General features: G+C 39.4%; 1 protein-coding gene and 2 long non-coding RNA genes across 3 annotated transcripts in view; all 3 read right to left on the bottom strand.

The window, feature by feature from the left end:
• The window catches only part of LOC103518650 (GDNF-inducible zinc finger protein 1-like), a 17139-nt gene extending 9269 nt beyond the window's left edge, over positions 1–7870 (bottom strand). Inside the window, exons 1-7 of the mRNA XM_026830389.1 lie at positions 7864–7870; positions 5220–5390; positions 4007–4180; positions 3328–3441; positions 2626–2909; positions 1940–2283; positions 988–1102 (exon numbers count right to left, since the gene is read on the bottom strand). Coding sequence (XP_026686190.1) covers positions 988–1102; positions 1940–2283; positions 2626–2909; positions 3328–3441; positions 4007–4180; positions 5220–5390; positions 7864–7870 — 1209 coding nt within the window. The remainder of the gene's footprint in view (positions 1–987; positions 1103–1939; positions 2284–2625; positions 2910–3327; positions 3442–4006; positions 4181–5219; positions 5391–7863) is intronic.
• Positions 7871–10671: 2801 nt separating this feature from the next.
• On the bottom strand, positions 10672–11525 carry LOC113471317. Its single transcript, XR_003394062.1, has 2 exons — positions 11380–11525; positions 10672–11128 (listed from the first exon to the last, which is right to left on the bottom strand). It is a non-coding gene; the product is annotated as an uncharacterized LOC113471317 (long non-coding RNA).
• A 3317-nt stretch (positions 11526–14842) lies between these two features.
• Positions 14843–16164, bottom strand: LOC108253605. Its single transcript, XR_001809781.2, has 3 exons — positions 16138–16164; positions 15323–15497; positions 14843–14908 (listed from the first exon to the last, which is right to left on the bottom strand). It is a non-coding gene; the product is annotated as an uncharacterized LOC108253605 (long non-coding RNA).
• Between the last annotated feature and the right edge of the window lie 3192 nt (positions 16165–19356).

Consider the following 19356-nt stretch of genomic DNA (forward strand, 5'->3'; position numbering starts at 1 on the left):
TACAAATTTCTTGACCCCGCCGGGAATCGAAACCGGGTCTCCCGCGTGCAAGGCGAGCGCAGTGACCACTACGCCATGGGAGCTGACGAATATTGAGTTATACAGATACATAGACAAGTGAATGATATAATAATAGAAGATATACCTAGGTGTCTATAATTTTATTTACAATAATAATTGTGTAAAATAAAAAAAAAAGTCTAGAATGCATTACGTAATACAAAAACAGGAAGGTAGTATACAAAGAAAAAAAAATATATCTACATGAAAAAAATAAGAGAAAAAAGTCTCTGGAACTGTAAAAACAGAGGTCTTATCGTCCCCAAATCAAAGAGAGAAGAAGGGGTCGAGTGGATTGGAACACATCACATGCCTTCAGGCACACACCATTTGTCAAGGGTCTAGATCAGGCTTGTCCAACCCGCGGCCCGCGAGCTCATTTTTGCGGCCCGCGAAGGCCCGCCTAAAAAAAAATGAACGAAAAAAATGAGAAATAATAGTAAATATATATAAAATAATTAATGCATGAAAATTTTCAAATTTATAAAAATTGAGAAATAATAGTAAATATATATAAAATAATTAATGCATGAAAATTTTCAAATTTATAAAAATTATCCCAGTGTACCTTGTAAATTTCATAGTTAGTTTCTAATTCTAGGTACTAATATTAATATTACATTACACCAGGCCATCCCCCCCGTGAGTTGAGTTTTTGCGGCCCGCCAACTCTCTACCTTGGTCTCTTGCGGCCGGCCCTCGGGTGCCCTAAGGTTGGACAACCCTGGTCTAGATTTTCCTTGCCCTTGGGATAAATTTAATTTGAAGAACTACATACATAGGAGAAAACCAGCCGTTCCGAGAACGAACCTTATCTGTGTTGGATAAACTCCGTCCGGGTGGGAATCGAACCCTAATTTATTTGAGAATTCATCTCCCCCATTTACCTACGTCACTGTAAGACATAGGAAGCAGTGTCGGATTTCACATAGCATACTCCTCATATTCTCCGGTGTAAGTGTTGAGAAATCTGTTGTGTTCCCTCTCCCAATGTTCTTGAAGCGATTCCTTCCGACTTGACTTAAAACTGCACATTTGACACCTGAAAAAGACTCTCAAGAAATTAGAAAGTAATTAAATAAAAGAATAAAATACTGATTTTCCTGTCCTCATAATTATGTAGTTAACATAAGATAAAACCTTTTTTTTTTTCAAGAGATCAGGTGGCCCTAAAACGGAATTTTAAAAATTTGATTTCGAAAAAGTGATTCGATCCAAATTTTTCAAATACTTTCTAAATTATTTTCGATAGAGCATTGTGCTTACTTCTGTTGAGATCGGGAACGTTTCCTAGGCGTTGTTCCCTCCTTCGCTTCCGCAGAGCCGGGAGTTTGGTGGATTTTGTTGTGAGCATTCAGATTGTATTTTTCAGCAAACCTAGAGAACATAGAATAGAATGAAACACAATAGAATAAAATAGAATAGGTATAATGAAATAAAACAGAATAGTATAGAATAAAATAAAATGGAATAGAATACAATATAATGAAATAGATAGAGCAGAATCTTTAATTAAATAAAAGAATAAAATACTGATTTTCCTGTCCTCATAATTATGTAGTTAACATAAGATAAAACCTTTTTTTTTTTCAAGAGAGATTTGATTGGGGGAACCGTTACTGCTTAGGTCTTATTGTCCCGAAATCGAAGAGAGAAGGAAGACAGGATAGGAAAAAGCCAGCCGTTCCGAGAACGAACATTATCCCATCAGGATAAAATCCGCCCCGGGTGGGAATCGAACCCGCGGCCTAGCGCTTACAAGGCAGACGCTTTTTAATAATTTTTTTTTTTTTTTTTTTTTAAGAGGTTAATTCTTTTTTAACGACTTTTTTTTTATTAATATTTATTATAGTGTGCCAACAATTTTTTAACTACTTACTTCTGCATCAATCTCTGCTTTATCATCACAGCCACATCCTCCTCCTTCTCTCCACCGCCAATAGGGGGCACTGGCATCACCCGATGAGTCGTCCCTGGAACGTCAAGACCGTGCACCTTCTTCTTGTGAACTTGCGCGTTCCACTTCTTGGCAAACCGTTTGCCACACACGCTGCATTCGTGGGGCCGATCCCCCGTATGCACCAACATGTGACGGTTGAGGTGAGATTTAGTGGTGAGCGCTAGGCCGCATATATCACATTTGACGTTCCGCTCACCGGAGTGAACCAGTTGGTGGAACTTGTAGGACGTGTGGTGAATGAAGCCTTTGCCGCATAGATGACACTGGAAAATAGAATAGAATATACCCTGTTTATACTGCCGAAATGAGACTGAAAAGTCCCTTTACTCCCGCAGTCTAAAGAAGGTCTTATGTATTTGGTACAGAATAAATTATTTTATTCTGTATTAAGCAAGGAATAGAATAAATTTAATAGACTTTTTTAAAGAGGTTTGATAGAAGGAACTGTAACTAAGGTCTTATCGTCCCGGAATCGAAGAGAGAAGGAAGACGGGGTGGGAGAAAGCCAGCTGCTCCGAGAACGAATATTGTCCGTTCAGGATAAATTTGTTGGTTTTCGTTTTACAACAGAATCGTCTTACTAGAAGGAAAAAAGGTCCACGCACCTGATACTTCTTCGTTCCATTGTGGATATTCAAGTGCTTAACCAGTCCGATTTTCTGCGTGAAACTCTTATTACAGAAATGACAAGTGAATGGATGAATTCCACTATGCATTCCCACATGAACGAGTAGTGCTTTCTTCATCTTATATCCCTGACCACAAATCTCACACACGAAAGGTCTCAGATCAGAGTGTGTCTGTATGTGCGCGTTCAATTCTGATACCGTGCGCCATTTCTTGCCGCATGTTGGACACTCATGTATCAGAGGCATGCACGCACGCTCACCTGGGAGAAAGAAAAAAAGACAGTAGTCAGTTTCTTTGATAAAGCTTACAAAGGAGGCGAAACTCGAGTCGGTTGGGAGTCAACAAGGAAGTATCTAAAGAATATAACGGTAAGCATTAAAGAAAAATATTTCTTTTCAAGAGGTTTGATGAAGCGAGCTGTAACAACGGAGGTCTTATCGTCCACACTTGAAGAGAGGAGGACAGGATAGGAGAAAGTCAGCCGTTCCGAGAACGAATCTTATCTGTAAGGATTAAATTTCGCCCCGGGGCGGAATCGAACAGCATACCTAACGCTTTCAAGGCAGGTGCGCTTTTTCCAATTAAATAAGCTGGCTAAAAAAAGAAAAAAAAAAATGAAAACACATTACGATGTATTTGAAGTTGGAGGTTTTACTGTAACATACTGAAACACTTACCTACTCGCGAAGGTCGAACTCTTTTCCTTCGATCTTTACGTTTCTCTCCTTCTCCACCAGTCTTTCTTGTCTCTCCCTCTTGTCCCTGTTCTACTTTGTCACCAACACCATCACCTGTAAAAAAAAGTAATAATAATGGTTTCTTTTTTATTATTATTATTTAAGAGGTTTTATAGAGGGAACTGTAATTGCTAAGGTCTCGTCGTCCCGAAATAAAAGAAGCCAGCCGAAGCCAGCCGTTTCGAGAACGAACATTATCCGTTCAGGATAAGAATACGCCCCGGGTGGGAATCAAACCCCGCGACCTAGGCTTTTTTACTCTGAGAATGGAAACTTGGACCTTTGACAAGTGGACCAACCATGATTCCTGATTGCGCCGCTCTTACAAGTCGTCTGTCAACGACTTGTCATGTGTCCGAAGTCAATAGCCAAATTGTGGCCAAATTAATTGCTCTGAAGCCACACAACCAACATGCAAGAAAAGCTCTCTCTGTTTTCCAAGTTTTGACAAATAAAGTACTAAGTTTCCTAAGTTTTTTTCCCATACATACCCAAGTTCTTTTCATTTTCCTAAGCTAAGCAAGATAAGTATAAGTTGGTCCTTCAAGCCGTAGAGCGTTTCATCTATTGGTCCTTCGAAGTGGATCCGCCCATCTAATTCCTCTTGTAAAATGCTTACCCTCATCCTCCTTCAACACGTACTTCTCCTCTCCTATCCCATCTTCACTCAGATATTTGACCGTCACCACTTTCCTCGACGGATTGTTGCTGCGAGAACCGAGGTTTTCCTTTTCTTTTCGACAGCCTTTGTTGTCTTTGGAGGTGGAGGCAGAACGTTTCCTCTTTCGCGATTCTGGAATAGTGCGTGAATAGAAGGAAATGAAAAGGATCTTTTCATCCTTTCAAAAGAGGGAGCAAAAATGATGCCTATGCTTTAGGAGTAGGAGGTTTTGACTTTTTTCTGTTCTCGGATGTGTTTCACGGCCTTTTTTATTTTGTAGCAGTGAAACAACTACATTGGACTCTTGTGGTCTGTGTCGTAGCATACCCACCCCGTAGTATGTCCCTCATCAGATGGACGAGAAGAGACAGTACTTATGCCTCATGTTTGCCAAATAATGAAAATTGGAGTTCGAAAGTTATCGCGCACATTACAAACTCGATTGCAAAATCACTGAAACTTTTTTGAGATCACTTTTACTGCAAAATCACCGAAACTTCGAGCTCAATTTCATAGCTAAATAAACGAAACTTTCAGTTCGTTCAACAATGAATTCATTACCATCAATAATAAAGAAACACTTTTACCAGAAATGGAATACCGTATGGACCAGTATAAACCCCAATGAAAACAAACTCAGAAGAATAAAAAGCTCGATCACCCCATGGAAAACCTCATCTCAAAAGGCACGGTTGGATGAAGTGTGCCTTATGAGAATGAGAATTGGCCACACTAAGATCACTCATTCACATCTTTTTAAAAGAGAGGAAAGACCAGGATGTGATACCTGTCATGAGCCCGTAACAGTAGAACATCTCCTACTACACTGCAACAAACTAAGATATTAGACCTCCTTCGTTTCTCGGCAACTCCCTTTCCAATATCCTATCCGACAACCCCGATTCTATTTCCACCCTGATGAGATTCCTGAAGCCCGTAACAGTAGAACATCTCCTACTACACTGCAACAAACTAAGATTTAGACCTCCTTCGTTTCTCGGCAACTCCCTTTCCAATATCCTATCCGACAACCCCGATTCTATTTCCACCCTGATGAGATTCCTGAAACGGAATAACTTCCTGAAACACATGTAAACCTTATTTCTTTAAATCCACTAATGGCTGATAAGTAATTGCTAAATGTGTATTAAATAAATAAATAATTCATTACCAGTCTCTTCAGTCCATTCGGAGCCTGAACTGTCCCGACCTCCCTCTTCCATTCCTTCGTCCTCACTTTGACTAGACTCCTCACTCTCCTTAGGCTTTATAGTTAGCGCTTTGTCCACCAGGAGTGCTGCATCCGTAACATCCTCGTCAAGAGGTATGTTAGATACCAGTTCTGTGGAATAGAGAAGAGATAATATTCATTCAGTTTACTTTTTTTTCTCCCCTTTAAAGCACTTTGAAAGTTTACTCTTTACTGTGCAACTCACTCCGAAATGGTCTGCTCAAATCCAAAAATTAATGGCCAAATTGATAATCTTTAGGTGTTGAACATTTCATCAAAATCTCGCCAGCCTAGTTAGCTTAGTTGGTATTGATAATCTTTAGGTGTTGAACATTTCATCAAAATCTCGCCAGCCTAGTTAGCTTAGTTGGTAGTGCGTCTGCCTTGTAAGCGCTAGGCCGCGGGTTCGATTCCCGCCCGGGGCGAATTTGGAGACCTCATTTAATAAGAACTGGAGCTGGAGATTGAAGAAATGCTATCTGTTGATGAGCAAATGGTACCATACAAAGGACAGTTGAATGTGAAACAGTATATTTGCAACAAACCAAGTGGGGGTTAAAATCTTTGCGTTGTGTGGACAGAGTGGACTTCTGTATGATTTCATTATCTACCAAGGGCAAAGTACTGAAATACAACCCAAATCTTTGCGTTGTGTGGACAGAGTGGACTTCTGTATGATTTCATTATCTACCAAGGGCAAAGTACTGAAATACAACCCCACTTCAGACAGTTTGGACTAGGAGCTGGTGTAGTGATGCAACTAGCAGAGACAGTACCTCAACAACACTGTTCATTGTTCTTTGACAACTTCTTCTCAACCTACCACCTTTTCCAATATTTGAAGGAAAAGGGTATCAAAGCTCTCGGGTCCGTATAAGTCAATAGATTCTGTAAACCACCTTTCAGCCCTGATAAAAGAACCATTCATAATATCAATTGGGAGAATAGAAGCTCAATTTATAACAAGAACCGTTCATAAAAACAATTGGGATATGAGAAGCTCAATTTGTAACAAGAACCGTTCATAAAAACAATTGGGAGATGAGAAGCTCAATTTGTAACAAGAACTAGTCAATAGATTCTGTAAACCACCTTTTAGCCCTGATAAAAGAACCATTCATAAAATCAATTGGGAGAATAGAAGCTCAATTTATAACAAGAACCGTTCATAAAAACAATTGGGAGATGAGAAGCTCAATTTGTAACAAGAACCGTTCATAAAATCAATTAGGAAAAGAGAAGCTCAATTTGTAACAAGAACCGTTCATAAAATCAATTGGGATGATGGATATGTTGAGTATAATCAAATCAAAAACGTCCTTAAAAGTAATTTGAATTTAATAACAAGAACCGTTCATAAAATCAATTAGGAAAAGAGAAGCTCAATTCGTAACAAGAACCGTTCATAAAAACAATTAGGAGATGAGAAGCTCAATTTGAAACAAGAACCGTTCATAAAATCAATTGGGATGATGGATATGTTGAGTATAATCAAATCAAAAACGTCCCACATTTCTGGATTCAATTTTGTATAGAAGAAGCAAATTACCCTGAAGTAATGCTTCGGTGGTGCCGGGGTAATTTTGTAAAAAAAAAAGTACTTGAGATGGAACTTTGTATAGAAGAAGCAAATTACCCTGAAGTAATGCTTCGGTGGTGCCGGGGTAATTTTGTAAAAAAAAAAGTACTTGCCAGATGGAACTTTGGTTGTCTCTTCTGGCTTTGGAGGCAGAGCAACGGATTCACTCGTTTTAAAAGAAAGTGATCTGGACAAAATTGAGCCTGGAACTCAAATCATAGCTGAAGCTACTCAAAGGACAGCCGCTCTCCATCTCGGTGTCTCTTCTGGCTTTGGAGGCAGAGCAACGGATTCACTCATTTTAAAAGAAAGTGATCTGGACAAAATTGAGCCTGGAACTCAAATCATAGCTGAAGCTACTCAAAGGACAGCCGCTCTCCATCTCGGAGTAACACAAAAACCAGGCTGCTACTCGAAGGACAGCCGCTCTCCATCTCAGAGTCACTAACAAAAACCAGGCTGCTACTCAAGTTGAGAAACGCTGCTTGGAAGTGGTTGTGTTTTGTTTTCAGTCGTGAATAATTTGTGAGTTTTTTATTAAATAAAGTTAATTTTGAGCTAAAATTACAATTTTCAAGTAGTGCGACAAATGTTCTGTAACCGTAAGTCACGAACTCTGTAAAAGAACACCTTCAATTGTTCAGGAATTTGAATTTTGGTCGAATTTCAATCACAAATCTTCACTTTGTTCTGAAATTTTTACCTACCATTGTTTACATTATTCAGCGCTTCCACATTTTGAGCTAAAATTGCAATTTTCAAGTAGTGCGACAAATGTTCTGTAACCGTAAGTCACGAACTCTGTAAAAGAACACCTTCAATTGTTCAAGAATTTGAATTTTGGTCGAATTTCAATCACAAATCTTCACTTTGTTCTGAAATTTTTACCTACCATTGTTTACATTATTCAGCGCTTCTTAGGTGACTTATCACAGAAAAATCGATGAGGACCTTCCACTTATGAAAATGAAGGGGAAATGAGTAAATTAGGTCCAAACTTCAAACCTTCCATCTCGGAGTAACACAAAAACCAGGCTGCTACTCAAAGGACAGCCGCTCTCCATCTCGGAGTAACACAAAAACCAGGCTGCTACTCAAAGGACAGCCGCTCTCCATCTCAGAGTCACTAACAAAAACCAGGCTGCTACTCAAAGGACAGCCGCTCAAAGGACAGCCAGAAATTTACACACCGACCAGACAAAATCGCAGCCCAGGACAAAATAATCAAGAAACAAGGAAAAATTCTTTTCAATAAAGAACTAAGACTACAAAAGTACAGGCAATACAAAATAATCAAGAACCAAGGAGAAATTCTTTTCAATAAAGAACTAAGACTACAAAAGTACAGGCAAAGAAGCATAAGGGCCAAGAAGAGGGTGGCAAAAATGAAAAATGTAATGAGTGAGTTGAGGGAAAAATGCCTTGTCGGAGAATAAGGGATTTCCTTTCTGCAAGGGATTTCCTTTCAGATTCAGAAAGCTCGAGGAAAACGTTTGCAAGAAAAAGTATGATGAGAAGTTGAGATCATTTGCTCTCTCTCTGCACTACATTTCTTCCAAATCCCTTGCAGAAAGAGGTTCTTGTGAAACGTCAGATTCAGAAAGTTCGAGGAAAACGTTTGCAAGAAAAAGTATGATGAGAAGTTGAGATCATTTGCTCTCTCTCTGCACTACATTTCTCTTCGAGCTTATGAATATGTCCGACAGCAATTCGATAGATATGTTTGCCACATAGTAAGACACTTGCTATGTGGTATAAAACTGCACACCACGGCTCAAGTTCTTTCTCGGGACATTACAACTGCATTTCATCTACATCTAGTGGTTCCTATCATTCAAACCTCTTAATCCCTGATGGTTGACAGAATGTCAATTAAACTTAAACAGGATGGTGAATGGGACGGAACCACACACCACGGCTCAAGTTCTTTCTCGGGACATTACAACTGTATAGCATTTACATCCAGTGGTACCTATCATTAATGGGACGGAACCAAGCATGTTGGATATGTTAACTTTGGTGTTGATTATGATGATGACAGTGTACCTCATGACAAAGAGGCACTAGTCCTGCATTGCATCTACATCCAGTGGTTCCTATCATTCAAACCTCTTAATCCCTGATGGTTGACAGAATGTCAATTAAACTTAAACAGGATGGTGAATGGGACGGAACCAAGCATGTTGGATATGTTAACTTTGGTGTTGATTATGATGATGACAGTGTACCTCATGACAAAGAGGCACTAGTACTAATTCGAGAAATCCGCGAATACATTAAACAACTTGAAAGAAATCAGTAGCACTACAATGGATAGTTAACTTTGGTGTTGATTATGATAATGACAGTGTACCTCATGACAAAGAGGCACTAGTATTTTTACTGAATTGCATCAATGGTTCGTGGAAGTATCCCATTGCATACTTTTTGAAAAATCATTGTGAAAAATCATTTGTACCATTTTCCTCTGACTACAGGTCATTTCTGTAAGATCGGATTAAGATGGCAAATGTTCAGCAGACGAACCCGGTCGTACCAGCAGTGGTGACCGAGAGTCCCGTCCGCGAAGTCGAAATCGAGAGCAAACCGATTTCAGATGATCCGGTGAGTGGGACGAACGTGACAACGCGTCAAGTTGAAGGCCTTAGCATCGGAGACCTGATCAATATGCTCTCTGTTTCACTTCAGACCAATCAGACTATAGTGGGTTGAAGGCCTTAGCATCGGAGACCTGATCAATATGCTCTCTGTTTCACTTCAGACCAATCAGACTATAGTGGGCGATCTGGGATACAACGCGTCAAGTTGAAGGCCTTAGCATCGGAGACCTGATCAATATGCTCTCTGTTTCACTTCAGACCAATCAGACTATAGTGGGCGATCTGGGATACGCAGGGGTATCCCTGACGGTGAATAAAAACCAGATGCCCAGAACAGTCAACAAAGTAGAGAAGCAGCTTGAGTACCTCCACGACCCGTTTGGGAGGTATTCGCTGTTTAAATACTCGCAACGTGAAATCGAGAGCTTCTCTAGCTACGAAGAGTGGCTGGTGAAGTTGATGCGATTGACGCTACGCGAGGTGGACGAGATGTACTGCATGTACCATCTCGACGACGAGGACGTGATCGACCACGTCAGCATGACCTCACTAGACGCGATGGGCTTTGGAACCGATCTGACGCACAGCAAGATGCATACGTTGCCACGTCTCCTCTCAATGTTGCATCAGGCAAGGACCCCCGTTGAGATGTACTGCATGTACCATCTCGACGACGAGGACGTGATCGACCACGTCAGCATGACCTCACTAGACACGATGGGCTTTGGAACCGATCTGACGCACAGCAAGATGGATACGTTGCCACGTCTCCTCTCAATGTTGCATCAGGCAAGGACCCCCGTTGCCGAAAACGTGAGGTATAAGGAAGTGACGATAGTGATGCACCCTACCAGACGTGACTGCCATGCTGTCATGCAGGATAGGATGTTCAATGTAGCTATCGAACCACACCTCGAATGGATTAGGGAGTTTATGCTCCGGAAGAAACTCTCCCCAATGCACGGCGCGGAGATGAGAAGTGGCAGTGCTTATGTGAATTGGTTGACTGTCGCGTCACCACGGCGGTTACCTATTTTCTTGGATGTGCTGCCAGATCTCAATTCACTCCACGTAGCATACTCGGCGAGCTTCGTCTCTCCAATGGTGGAATTGGCGGACGTAAATCTTTCGAACCTATCACAGGTCATTGTAGCAGGTGTTTCTGCTGAACAGTTAGCAGCCCTTGTAAAACAGGTCACATTCACTTCGCCTGGTGGACTGGATGACATTGTCAAATCAAGATACGAGTCTTGGTGCTTCCGCCTAGCCAGGAACTGGCGGATGGGGGGACTGAAGAGCATTGGATTCTTCCGTCTCATTTCCGTCCAGCTAGCGCTGGTCCGCGGTCAAGCGCTGAATGATGAGCAGTGCTCATACATCTGGTTTGTCAGTATGATGGAAAAATATTCATATTCCGAGTTTCCTTACAGAGACGGGGTTGAAAATTGACCCCGGCAAACTGAAACCAGTTATGGATTACCCCGCACCTCGTAATTTGAAGGAGTTGAGACGTTTTCTCGGAATGTGCAGTTGGTACCGCCGTTTCATCCCTGATTTCGCGGAGACTACTGGATCCCTTACGAAACTTTTGAGAAAGTAGCAGAAATGGGAATGGGCCGAAGCTCAAAATCAATCTTTTGAAGCCCTGAAACAACTGTTGGTTTCTCCACCTAAAAACTTTTGAGAAAGCAGCAGAAATGGGAATGGACCGAAGCTCAAAATCAATCTTTTGAAGCCCTGAAACAACTGTTGGTTTCTCCACCTATCTTGAGCCGTTGTTGGGTGAGATATTGTCCGGGTATAAATGTAGCAAGAGTTGTGATGTCCTAGTACCTGGGTCTAAACTCACGTTGCTGGGAATCACAATCTCCTGGATTTGTAACTTGACCCGTACCACCCAACAATTGGAGAATTACTCCACCTATCTTGAGCCGTTGTTGGGTGAGAAATTGTCCGGGTATAAATCGAGCAAGAGTTGTGATGTTCTAGTACCTGGGTCTAAACTCACGTTGCTGGGAATCACAATCTCCTGGATTTGTAACTTGACCCGTACCACCCAACAATTGGAGAATTAAACGCTAGGTCGTGAGTTCTATTCTCGCCCAGGGCAAACTATCTCCTAAACAGATAAGGTTCGTTCTCGGAACGACTGGCTTTCTCCTATCCTGTCTTTTTTCTCTCTTCTCTTTCGGGACGATAAGACCTTTGCTGTTACAGTTCTTCCTACTAAACCTCTAAAAAAAAAAAAAACTTAAGGACTTAGATTTTTTTATGATGGAAAAAAGTGTGTTGCTTACCTGACTCTTCAGTCCACTCGAAATCCAAACTGTTCTCACTGCCTTCATCCTGATCAGACTCTTCTGTACCATCGTCCTCAGCTGAAGTACCCAAAGTGAGGACTGAATTGGTCACGTCCTCTGAGTCCAGCATACGGTCCATACCAGATGTAAAGGCTGAAGAATAGAATATTTTACATTTAAAAGGTTTTTTGGGGGGTGGAAATATTGTTGTTAACGTCAATGACGTTCAGTCACTCATCTTCCAGATCCAGGAAGGTGGCTGCTGCTATGGGGTTAGTCCATGATGATGAGGTGTCAAGTTGGGTGGAGTGTGCCGGGCAGGAGGGGTGGAAATAGGAAATCTTGGCTTTTTATGGTTCTATTCTAAATTAAAAAAAAAAAAATCACTCAATATCATTGGCAAAAATTTCAATGGGTTATTTTCTGGTCTCATAGTATTTCCATCCGACATACTACGGGATGGGCATGCTACGACATAGACCACATGCGTCTAATGTAGCAGTTGTTTCATTAGGTACAACAAAATAAAAATGGCGGTGAAACACTCATCTTTTTTTTTTATTTACAATTTTTTTACCCCGACGGGAGTCGAACCCGGGTCTCCCGCGTGCAAGGCGAGCGCAGTGACCACTACGCCATGGGAGCTGACTTAGTGGTGCAGTTGTAACACCATTGGACCTCGGATCTGGAGGTTGGTAGATAAGAGTCCAATTCAAAACTTACCTTTTCTTTCCGAATACTCCACATCATGGATTTTCTTCAAATGAACATAGAGTCCGTTTCGACTATTGAACTTCTCTTCTCTCTTCGATTTCGGGACGATAAGACCATAGCAGTTACAGTTCCCTCTGTCAAACCTCTTAAAAAAAAAAAAAAACATTTCATCAAAATTAGATAAACCGTTGTGGATTTATGTCGAGGAAAAAAAGGAGGGGGAAAAAAATCTCCAAGGTAGGTGGCTCCATAGGGTAAAGAAAACATCCAAAGGATCCCCAATCTAATGAGAAATTTGCCTTTGTAAGTTGAATACCTGTGCCAAGTTTCAGTAAAATAGGATAAAGATAAGTAGGTACCACTTTTGTAAAAGAATAGCATCTTCAAAAGAATGCTGAAATTATTTGAAAAAAAAAAAAAAAAAAAAAAAAAAAAAAAAAAAAAATATTTTTTCTCCGAAAAAACAAAATTTTGTCCCCCCCTTAGATAAGAGTCCAATTCAAAACTTACCTTTTCTTTCCGAATACTCCACATCATGGATTTTCTTCAAATGAACATAGAGTCCGTTTCGACTATTGAACTTCTTCTCACAGAATGTACATTGGTTGGGATTCTTGCCCAGATGTTTCACAAGGACATGATTTTTTACTTCCCCAGGACGACGGAACATTCGGGGACAATGGGCACATTTGTATTTCTTTCCTGAAAAAACGAAACGACAAGGACATGATTCTTTACTTCCCCAGGACGACGGAACATTCGGGGACAATGGGCACATTTGTATTTCTTTCCTGAAAAAACGAAACAGCTAGTTAGCACAACGCTTACTTCGGAAACAAACCGTAATGTGGTGTTATGTACCTCGGCAGTCTGTTTACCCCAGCAGTAAACTACTTAACTCCTACTACTATTATTATGTTAGGTCTTCTGGTCCCTTGTGTGCCTACTATAACAAATTGTACTTACTTTTTCAATACATTGGCTGGAACTGAACCTACGTCTTCCTGATTACCAGGTAAGTGTCTTGACCACTACACCACAGATGTGCTCTATAGTCTCAACTGTAATGTGGTGTTATGTACCTCGGCAGTCTGTTTACCCCAGCAGTAAACTACTTAACTCCTACTACTACTATTATGTTAGATCTGCTTGATCCCTTATGTGCCTACAATAACAAATTGTACTTAGTCAAATTCTTAAATAACCTTGCGGACAAAACGGAGGTGAAACACCATTAAAAAAAAATCAATACATTGGCTGGAACTGAACCTACGTCTTCCTGATTATCAGGTAAGTGTCTTGACCACTACACCACAGATGTGCTCTATAATCTTACTCGACTGTATAAATAAGGTATATAAACTAAATAAAAATAGAATATACCTTGTTTATGCTGCCTGAATAGGACTGAAAAGTCCCCTTAACCCAGCAGTCTAAACAAGGTCTCATATATTTGATAGGATAAAAGACCTTGCTTAACTAGGCATATAAGATAAATAACTAGGTAGCAGTCAACAGTATAAATAAGGTATATAAACTAAATAAATAGAATAGAATACGCCTTGTTTATGCTGCCTGAATAGGCCTGAAAAGTCCCTTTAACCCAGCAGTCTAAACAAGGTCTCATATATTTGATAGGATAAAAGACCTTGCTTAACTAGGCATATAAGATAAATAACTAGGTAGGTATAAAATATAAATGGATAAAATCTTACTCTTGTATCCTCCTTTAGAATCATAGGTATCATCAGGCACATCGTCAGGGTCAGGTTTAATATCGAACTAAATAAAAATAGAATATACCTTGTTTATGCTGCCTGAATAGGACTGAAAAGTCCCTTTAACCCAGCAGTCCAAACAAGGTCTCATATATTTGATAGGATAAATGACCTTGCTTAACTAGGCATATAAAATAAATAACTAGGTAGGTATATAATATAAATGGATAAAATCTTACTCTTGTATCCTCCTTTAGAATCATAGGTATCATCAGGCACATCGTCAGGGTCAGGTTTAATATCGTGTCCTATGTCTTGATGTAAATCTTATGTATTATGCTGTTAAACCCGTAAAAAAACACGAGACCTTGTTTAGACTGCTAAGGTAAACATATAGTCTTCTAACTCTGATAAGTCACTTTTCACCTGGAGAAGAAAAAGGTTAAGTAATTATTTTTAATATCGGCAGAATCCACATAGTCTGAATTGTCCTCACTGTTTGGTACCTCCCTGTCTTCATCTTCTAACTCTGATAAGTCACTTTTCACCTGGAGAAGAAAAAGGTTAAGTAATTATTAAAAACAACAAATCTTATAGATTGGGAAATTATGTCAAAATAACAAGTTCATCAAATAATGATAAAATCTCAATCTTCTGTTCTTTACTTCCCCGGGACGTCGGAACAGACGAGTGCAATAGTCACATGTGTATTTCTTTCCTAGAAGATGTAAAAAGGTAGATATTAGAATTGAAGAAAAATACTTGTATTATGCAAAGCTTTTTACAAATGTCCCCTTAAATATTTGTCTACCTACAACCTACAGGGACATGAACACATTTTTGGGCTTTTAAAACTTTTTTTTTTAATGAACCTGTGAAAAATAAATTTTCCCCAAGCAATAATCGAACCCGCGATCCAGACAAGCATGTTACCCTGTTAGATAAACTTACTAGTATATTTTTTTACAAATGTCCACTTAAATATTTGTCTACCTACAGGGACATGAACACATTTTTGGGCTTTTAAAACTTTTTACTTTTTTTAAGAACCTTGTGTGAAAAATAAATTTTCCCCAAGCAATAATCGAACCCGCGATCCAGACAAGCATGTTACCCTGTTAGATAAACTTACTAGTATATTTACGCTTGGGTCCTGTAGGTTTGTCGGTAGGACAATCTGACGTCGTATCAGGATCAGGTTTAACAGGGTCAGAATAATCTATGAAGTGTTCTTGGTTATCATGGTCTGGATTATCATTGTATTTCTCTCCATCAAAGTTTTCTTCTTCTGAAAATTCACTGGATGTCTGGAAGAGAGACAAAATTAGACTGAATGACCATTCCGTGGGAAGTTCAATGCTTCACCCAGTACAAGGAGGACTGAGAAAAGCCAGAAGCAGATAACTGTCTAGATGGTCACCCACCTAGATACCAACAACAACATTGTGTATTCATAGGCTGACCATACGTCCCGCTTTGGAGCCTCTGGTCCCGCTGTCCGGAGAAATCCTCTGGGGACGCTAAAATGTCCCGCTTTCGCCCAAAGTCCCAATATTGTCCCGCTTTAGCTGGTCCGAACCTAATATTATCATTGAGAGCAATGAGCTGAGGAAAAAATTCATTTTACGATTCCAATATTGTACAATATTATGTGTCAAAATATTTGAAAATAAAATGTAGGTATATTGACTGTGTAGTGCAGAGGCAGGTTGTAACATAGGTACCTAACTAGGTGGGTATAAAATATGTTTGTACCTCACCCCCCCCCCTCCCCCTTCGACTGCGTCCCACTTTGGGCCAAAAAAATTATGGTCACCCTATTTATTCAACATGCTATCACTGCTGGCTCTAGAACCAATTGATTTGATAAATAAAAGCATGCTTTATTGACTAAGTAAACTGTGGTAAACATACTACAAAGTAAATTTACAAAAGGACAATATTAACCTCTTTAGATCTACTGGGTTTCCTTTTTTTGATAAAGCTTACAAAGGAGGCGAAACTCGAGTCGGTTGGGAGTCAACAAGGAAGTATCTAAAGAATATAACGGTAAGCATTAAAGAAAAATATTTCTTTTCAAGAGGTTTGATGAAGCGAGCTGTAACAACGGAGGTCTTATCGTCCACACTTGAAGAGAGGAGGACAGGATAGGAGAAAGTCAGCCGTTCCGAGAACTTAAAGAATGGAGAATTTATTTCAAAATTAGAGATGAAGACAGCATAGGAGAAAGCCAGCCATTCCAAGAACAAACCTCATCTGGCCGTTCCGAGAACGAATCTTATCTGTAAGGATTAAATTTCGCCCCGGGGCGGAATCGAACAGCATACCTAACGCTTTCAAGGCAGGTGCGCTTTTTCCAATTAAATAAAACCTAGTACTTGCAAGATTTGCTGGTAGGACAGACAGGTATGTATAATACTCACACATTACATAGCACTGTGCTCCTCAGTGTATCAAATGACTGGTAGTTAGTTTTCAGAACTTTATTCAAAGAATTACTCAATAGAACTCCAGACTTGGGTAATGCAGTTGAGAAAACATTAAAGCTGACTTCTTGATGTAACTGATAATCACATATCAAACATTTCATTCCAAGAAGACCCATTTGGGGTTGCATTTCTTGGGATAATTCTATTTTATGTGTCAATAACATTGGTTGATTACCTCCCATAAGACCTGAAAATAAGTCAAAAAGAATAGTGCAATGTACTTTTTGTTTATGACATAATTTTTATCCTTGATAATGACATGAACAAGGTAAGTAGGTACTATCATTTAGTTGAAATTTTCTACAAAAATTCAACACAAGATGGATTGTCTAAAGAAGTGGTTGTCAAACTTTTTTCACCTGTGTACCCTTTGGGTACCCAGATTTAATCTCACATACCCCCACCACCATCATAATGAGTACTGGGTACCCATACCTAGGTTGATAAAGTCAAAATTCAGGACTTTTCTGGACTGTACTGCACTGATGAGCCATCAAAATTTGAAATTTGCTTTTGTTCACTATTACATATTTTTTTTTTTTTTTTTTTTTTTTTTTTTTTTTTTTTAATGTACTTTTTGTTTATGACATAATTTTTATCCTTGATAATGACATGAACAAGGTAAGTAACTAAGTAGGTACTATCATTTTGTTGAATTTTTCTACAAATATTCAACACAAGATTGATTGTCTAAAGAAGTGGTTGTCAAACTTTTTTCACCTGTGTACCCCTTGGGTACCCGGATTTAATCTCACGTACCCCCACCACCATCATAATGAGTAACAGGTACCCATACCTAGGTTGATGAAGTCAAAATTCAGGACTTTTCTGGACTGTACTGCACTGATGAGCCATCAAAATTTGAAATTTGCTTTTGTTCACTATAACATATTTTTTTTTTTAGTTATTTACCTATTTATTTATTTTTGTACCCCCCGAGAGAGTCTCTCTCATACCCCCGGTTGAAAATTGCTGGTCTAAAGGACTGATACCACTTGTCATCCAGAAAAAAAATCATGTCATGTGTGGTAGGAACACCATCAGTTAAATTACACTGCTTACAGGATATGTAGAAACAAATTGGTTGAAACTCACAAGTGGTAGTGGCCTTAACTCCTAGATATTACCACTTGTCATTCAGAAAAAAAATCATGTCATGTGTGGTAGGATCAGAGCACCATCAGTTAAATTACACTGCTTACAGGATATGTAGAAACAAATTGGTTGAAACTCACAAGTGGTAGTGGCCTTAACTCCTAGATATTGTTGGGTGTCGATACAATCATGGAATAATCTTAATAAGCCTCAGATCCAATATAAAACATCCAACATCAGCTTGTTTTCTGATTATAGGGTGGCTCTTCTTCCTTGGATTTATAGACTTTTTTTACAACCATTAACCCTTACCTTCTACAGTGAACAGAGATTCCATGATTATCTTCTGTGTTCAACCAGTCTTCTAGAGAACTAACAATCATGGAATAATCTTAATAAGCCTCAGATCCAATATAAAACATCCAACAGCAGCTTGTGTTTTCTGATTATAGGGTGGCTCTTCTTCCTTGGATTTATAGATTTTTTTTACAACCATTAACCCTTACCTTCTACAGTGAACAGAGATTCCATGATTATCTTCTGTGTTCAACCAGTCTTCTAGAGAACTAGAGATCCAATCGATGAATGGGTGATTCGATGATTATTGGTTCTGGTTTTAGAGAGTCACTACACTTTGCCTGGAATGGTTGACATGATAGACTACACGATGTAGATAAAAGCTATTTATTGGTTCTGGTTTTAGAGAGTCACTACACTTTGCCTGGAATGGTTGACATGATAGACTACACGATGTAGATAAAAGCTATTTTGGTCAACTTTTGACTTTTTTCTGATTAAACTCTTGAAGGCTTTTCTGTGCAAGTTCTTTAATCGACTTTTCCGCGAGCTTTCGATGAGACAGCATCTTTTTGCGATCTTTCTTTTCAAACTCAAGTATTGAAAGTTTTTCACTTGTATAAGGTCTGAAATACCAGAATTACCAGAAATACAAACTTCGAGGTACATTTTGTCGTTTTGCCTCTTTTTTTTATTACTTTTATCAATTTTAGAACTAACTGTAATTAAACTCACATGAAGGGGTAAACGCTTCACGCAGAAAACTGGACTCGAGAGACATTTAACTATTCATAATAATGAGAAAAAACACCAGGTAAGTGGGCGTTTTAATTTTACTTTTAATAGTAAGATTTTACCAACCTCAGTAGTGCAGTTGTTAACGCGTTGGACTTTGGATCTGGAGGTTGGTGGTTCGAGTCCAAGTCATGTCATGAAATTCCATATCGTACTGAAATCGAAGAGAGAAGGACAGGATAGGAGGAAGCCAGCTGTTCCGAGAACGAACCTAATCTGTTTAGTATAAAGTTTACCCCGGGCACCGGTGAAAAAAGGACCCGATTAGAAGTCAGCCGCGATCGCTAGCGATTCTAAGGCAGGCGCGCTCGCTATTTTTCAACCTAGAACTACATAAACAGGCATTTTTTCTTTTGATTTTTAGTCAGTTTTTCAAAAATCATTACTTTGAGGTTTCTTTTAAAACACCATATTATGACACTTCTGTTCGAATCGAAATGGACACTTAAGTACCGTGCTTAGCTACCGTATTAAAGGCGGATTTTATAGA

This window comes from Diaphorina citri, unplaced genomic scaffold, assembly GCF_000475195.1.
Source record: "Diaphorina citri unplaced genomic scaffold, Diaci psyllid genome assembly version 1.1 scaffold2287, whole genome shotgun sequence".
NCBI classification, from domain to species: Eukaryota; Metazoa; Arthropoda; class Insecta; order Hemiptera; family Psyllidae; genus Diaphorina; species Diaphorina citri.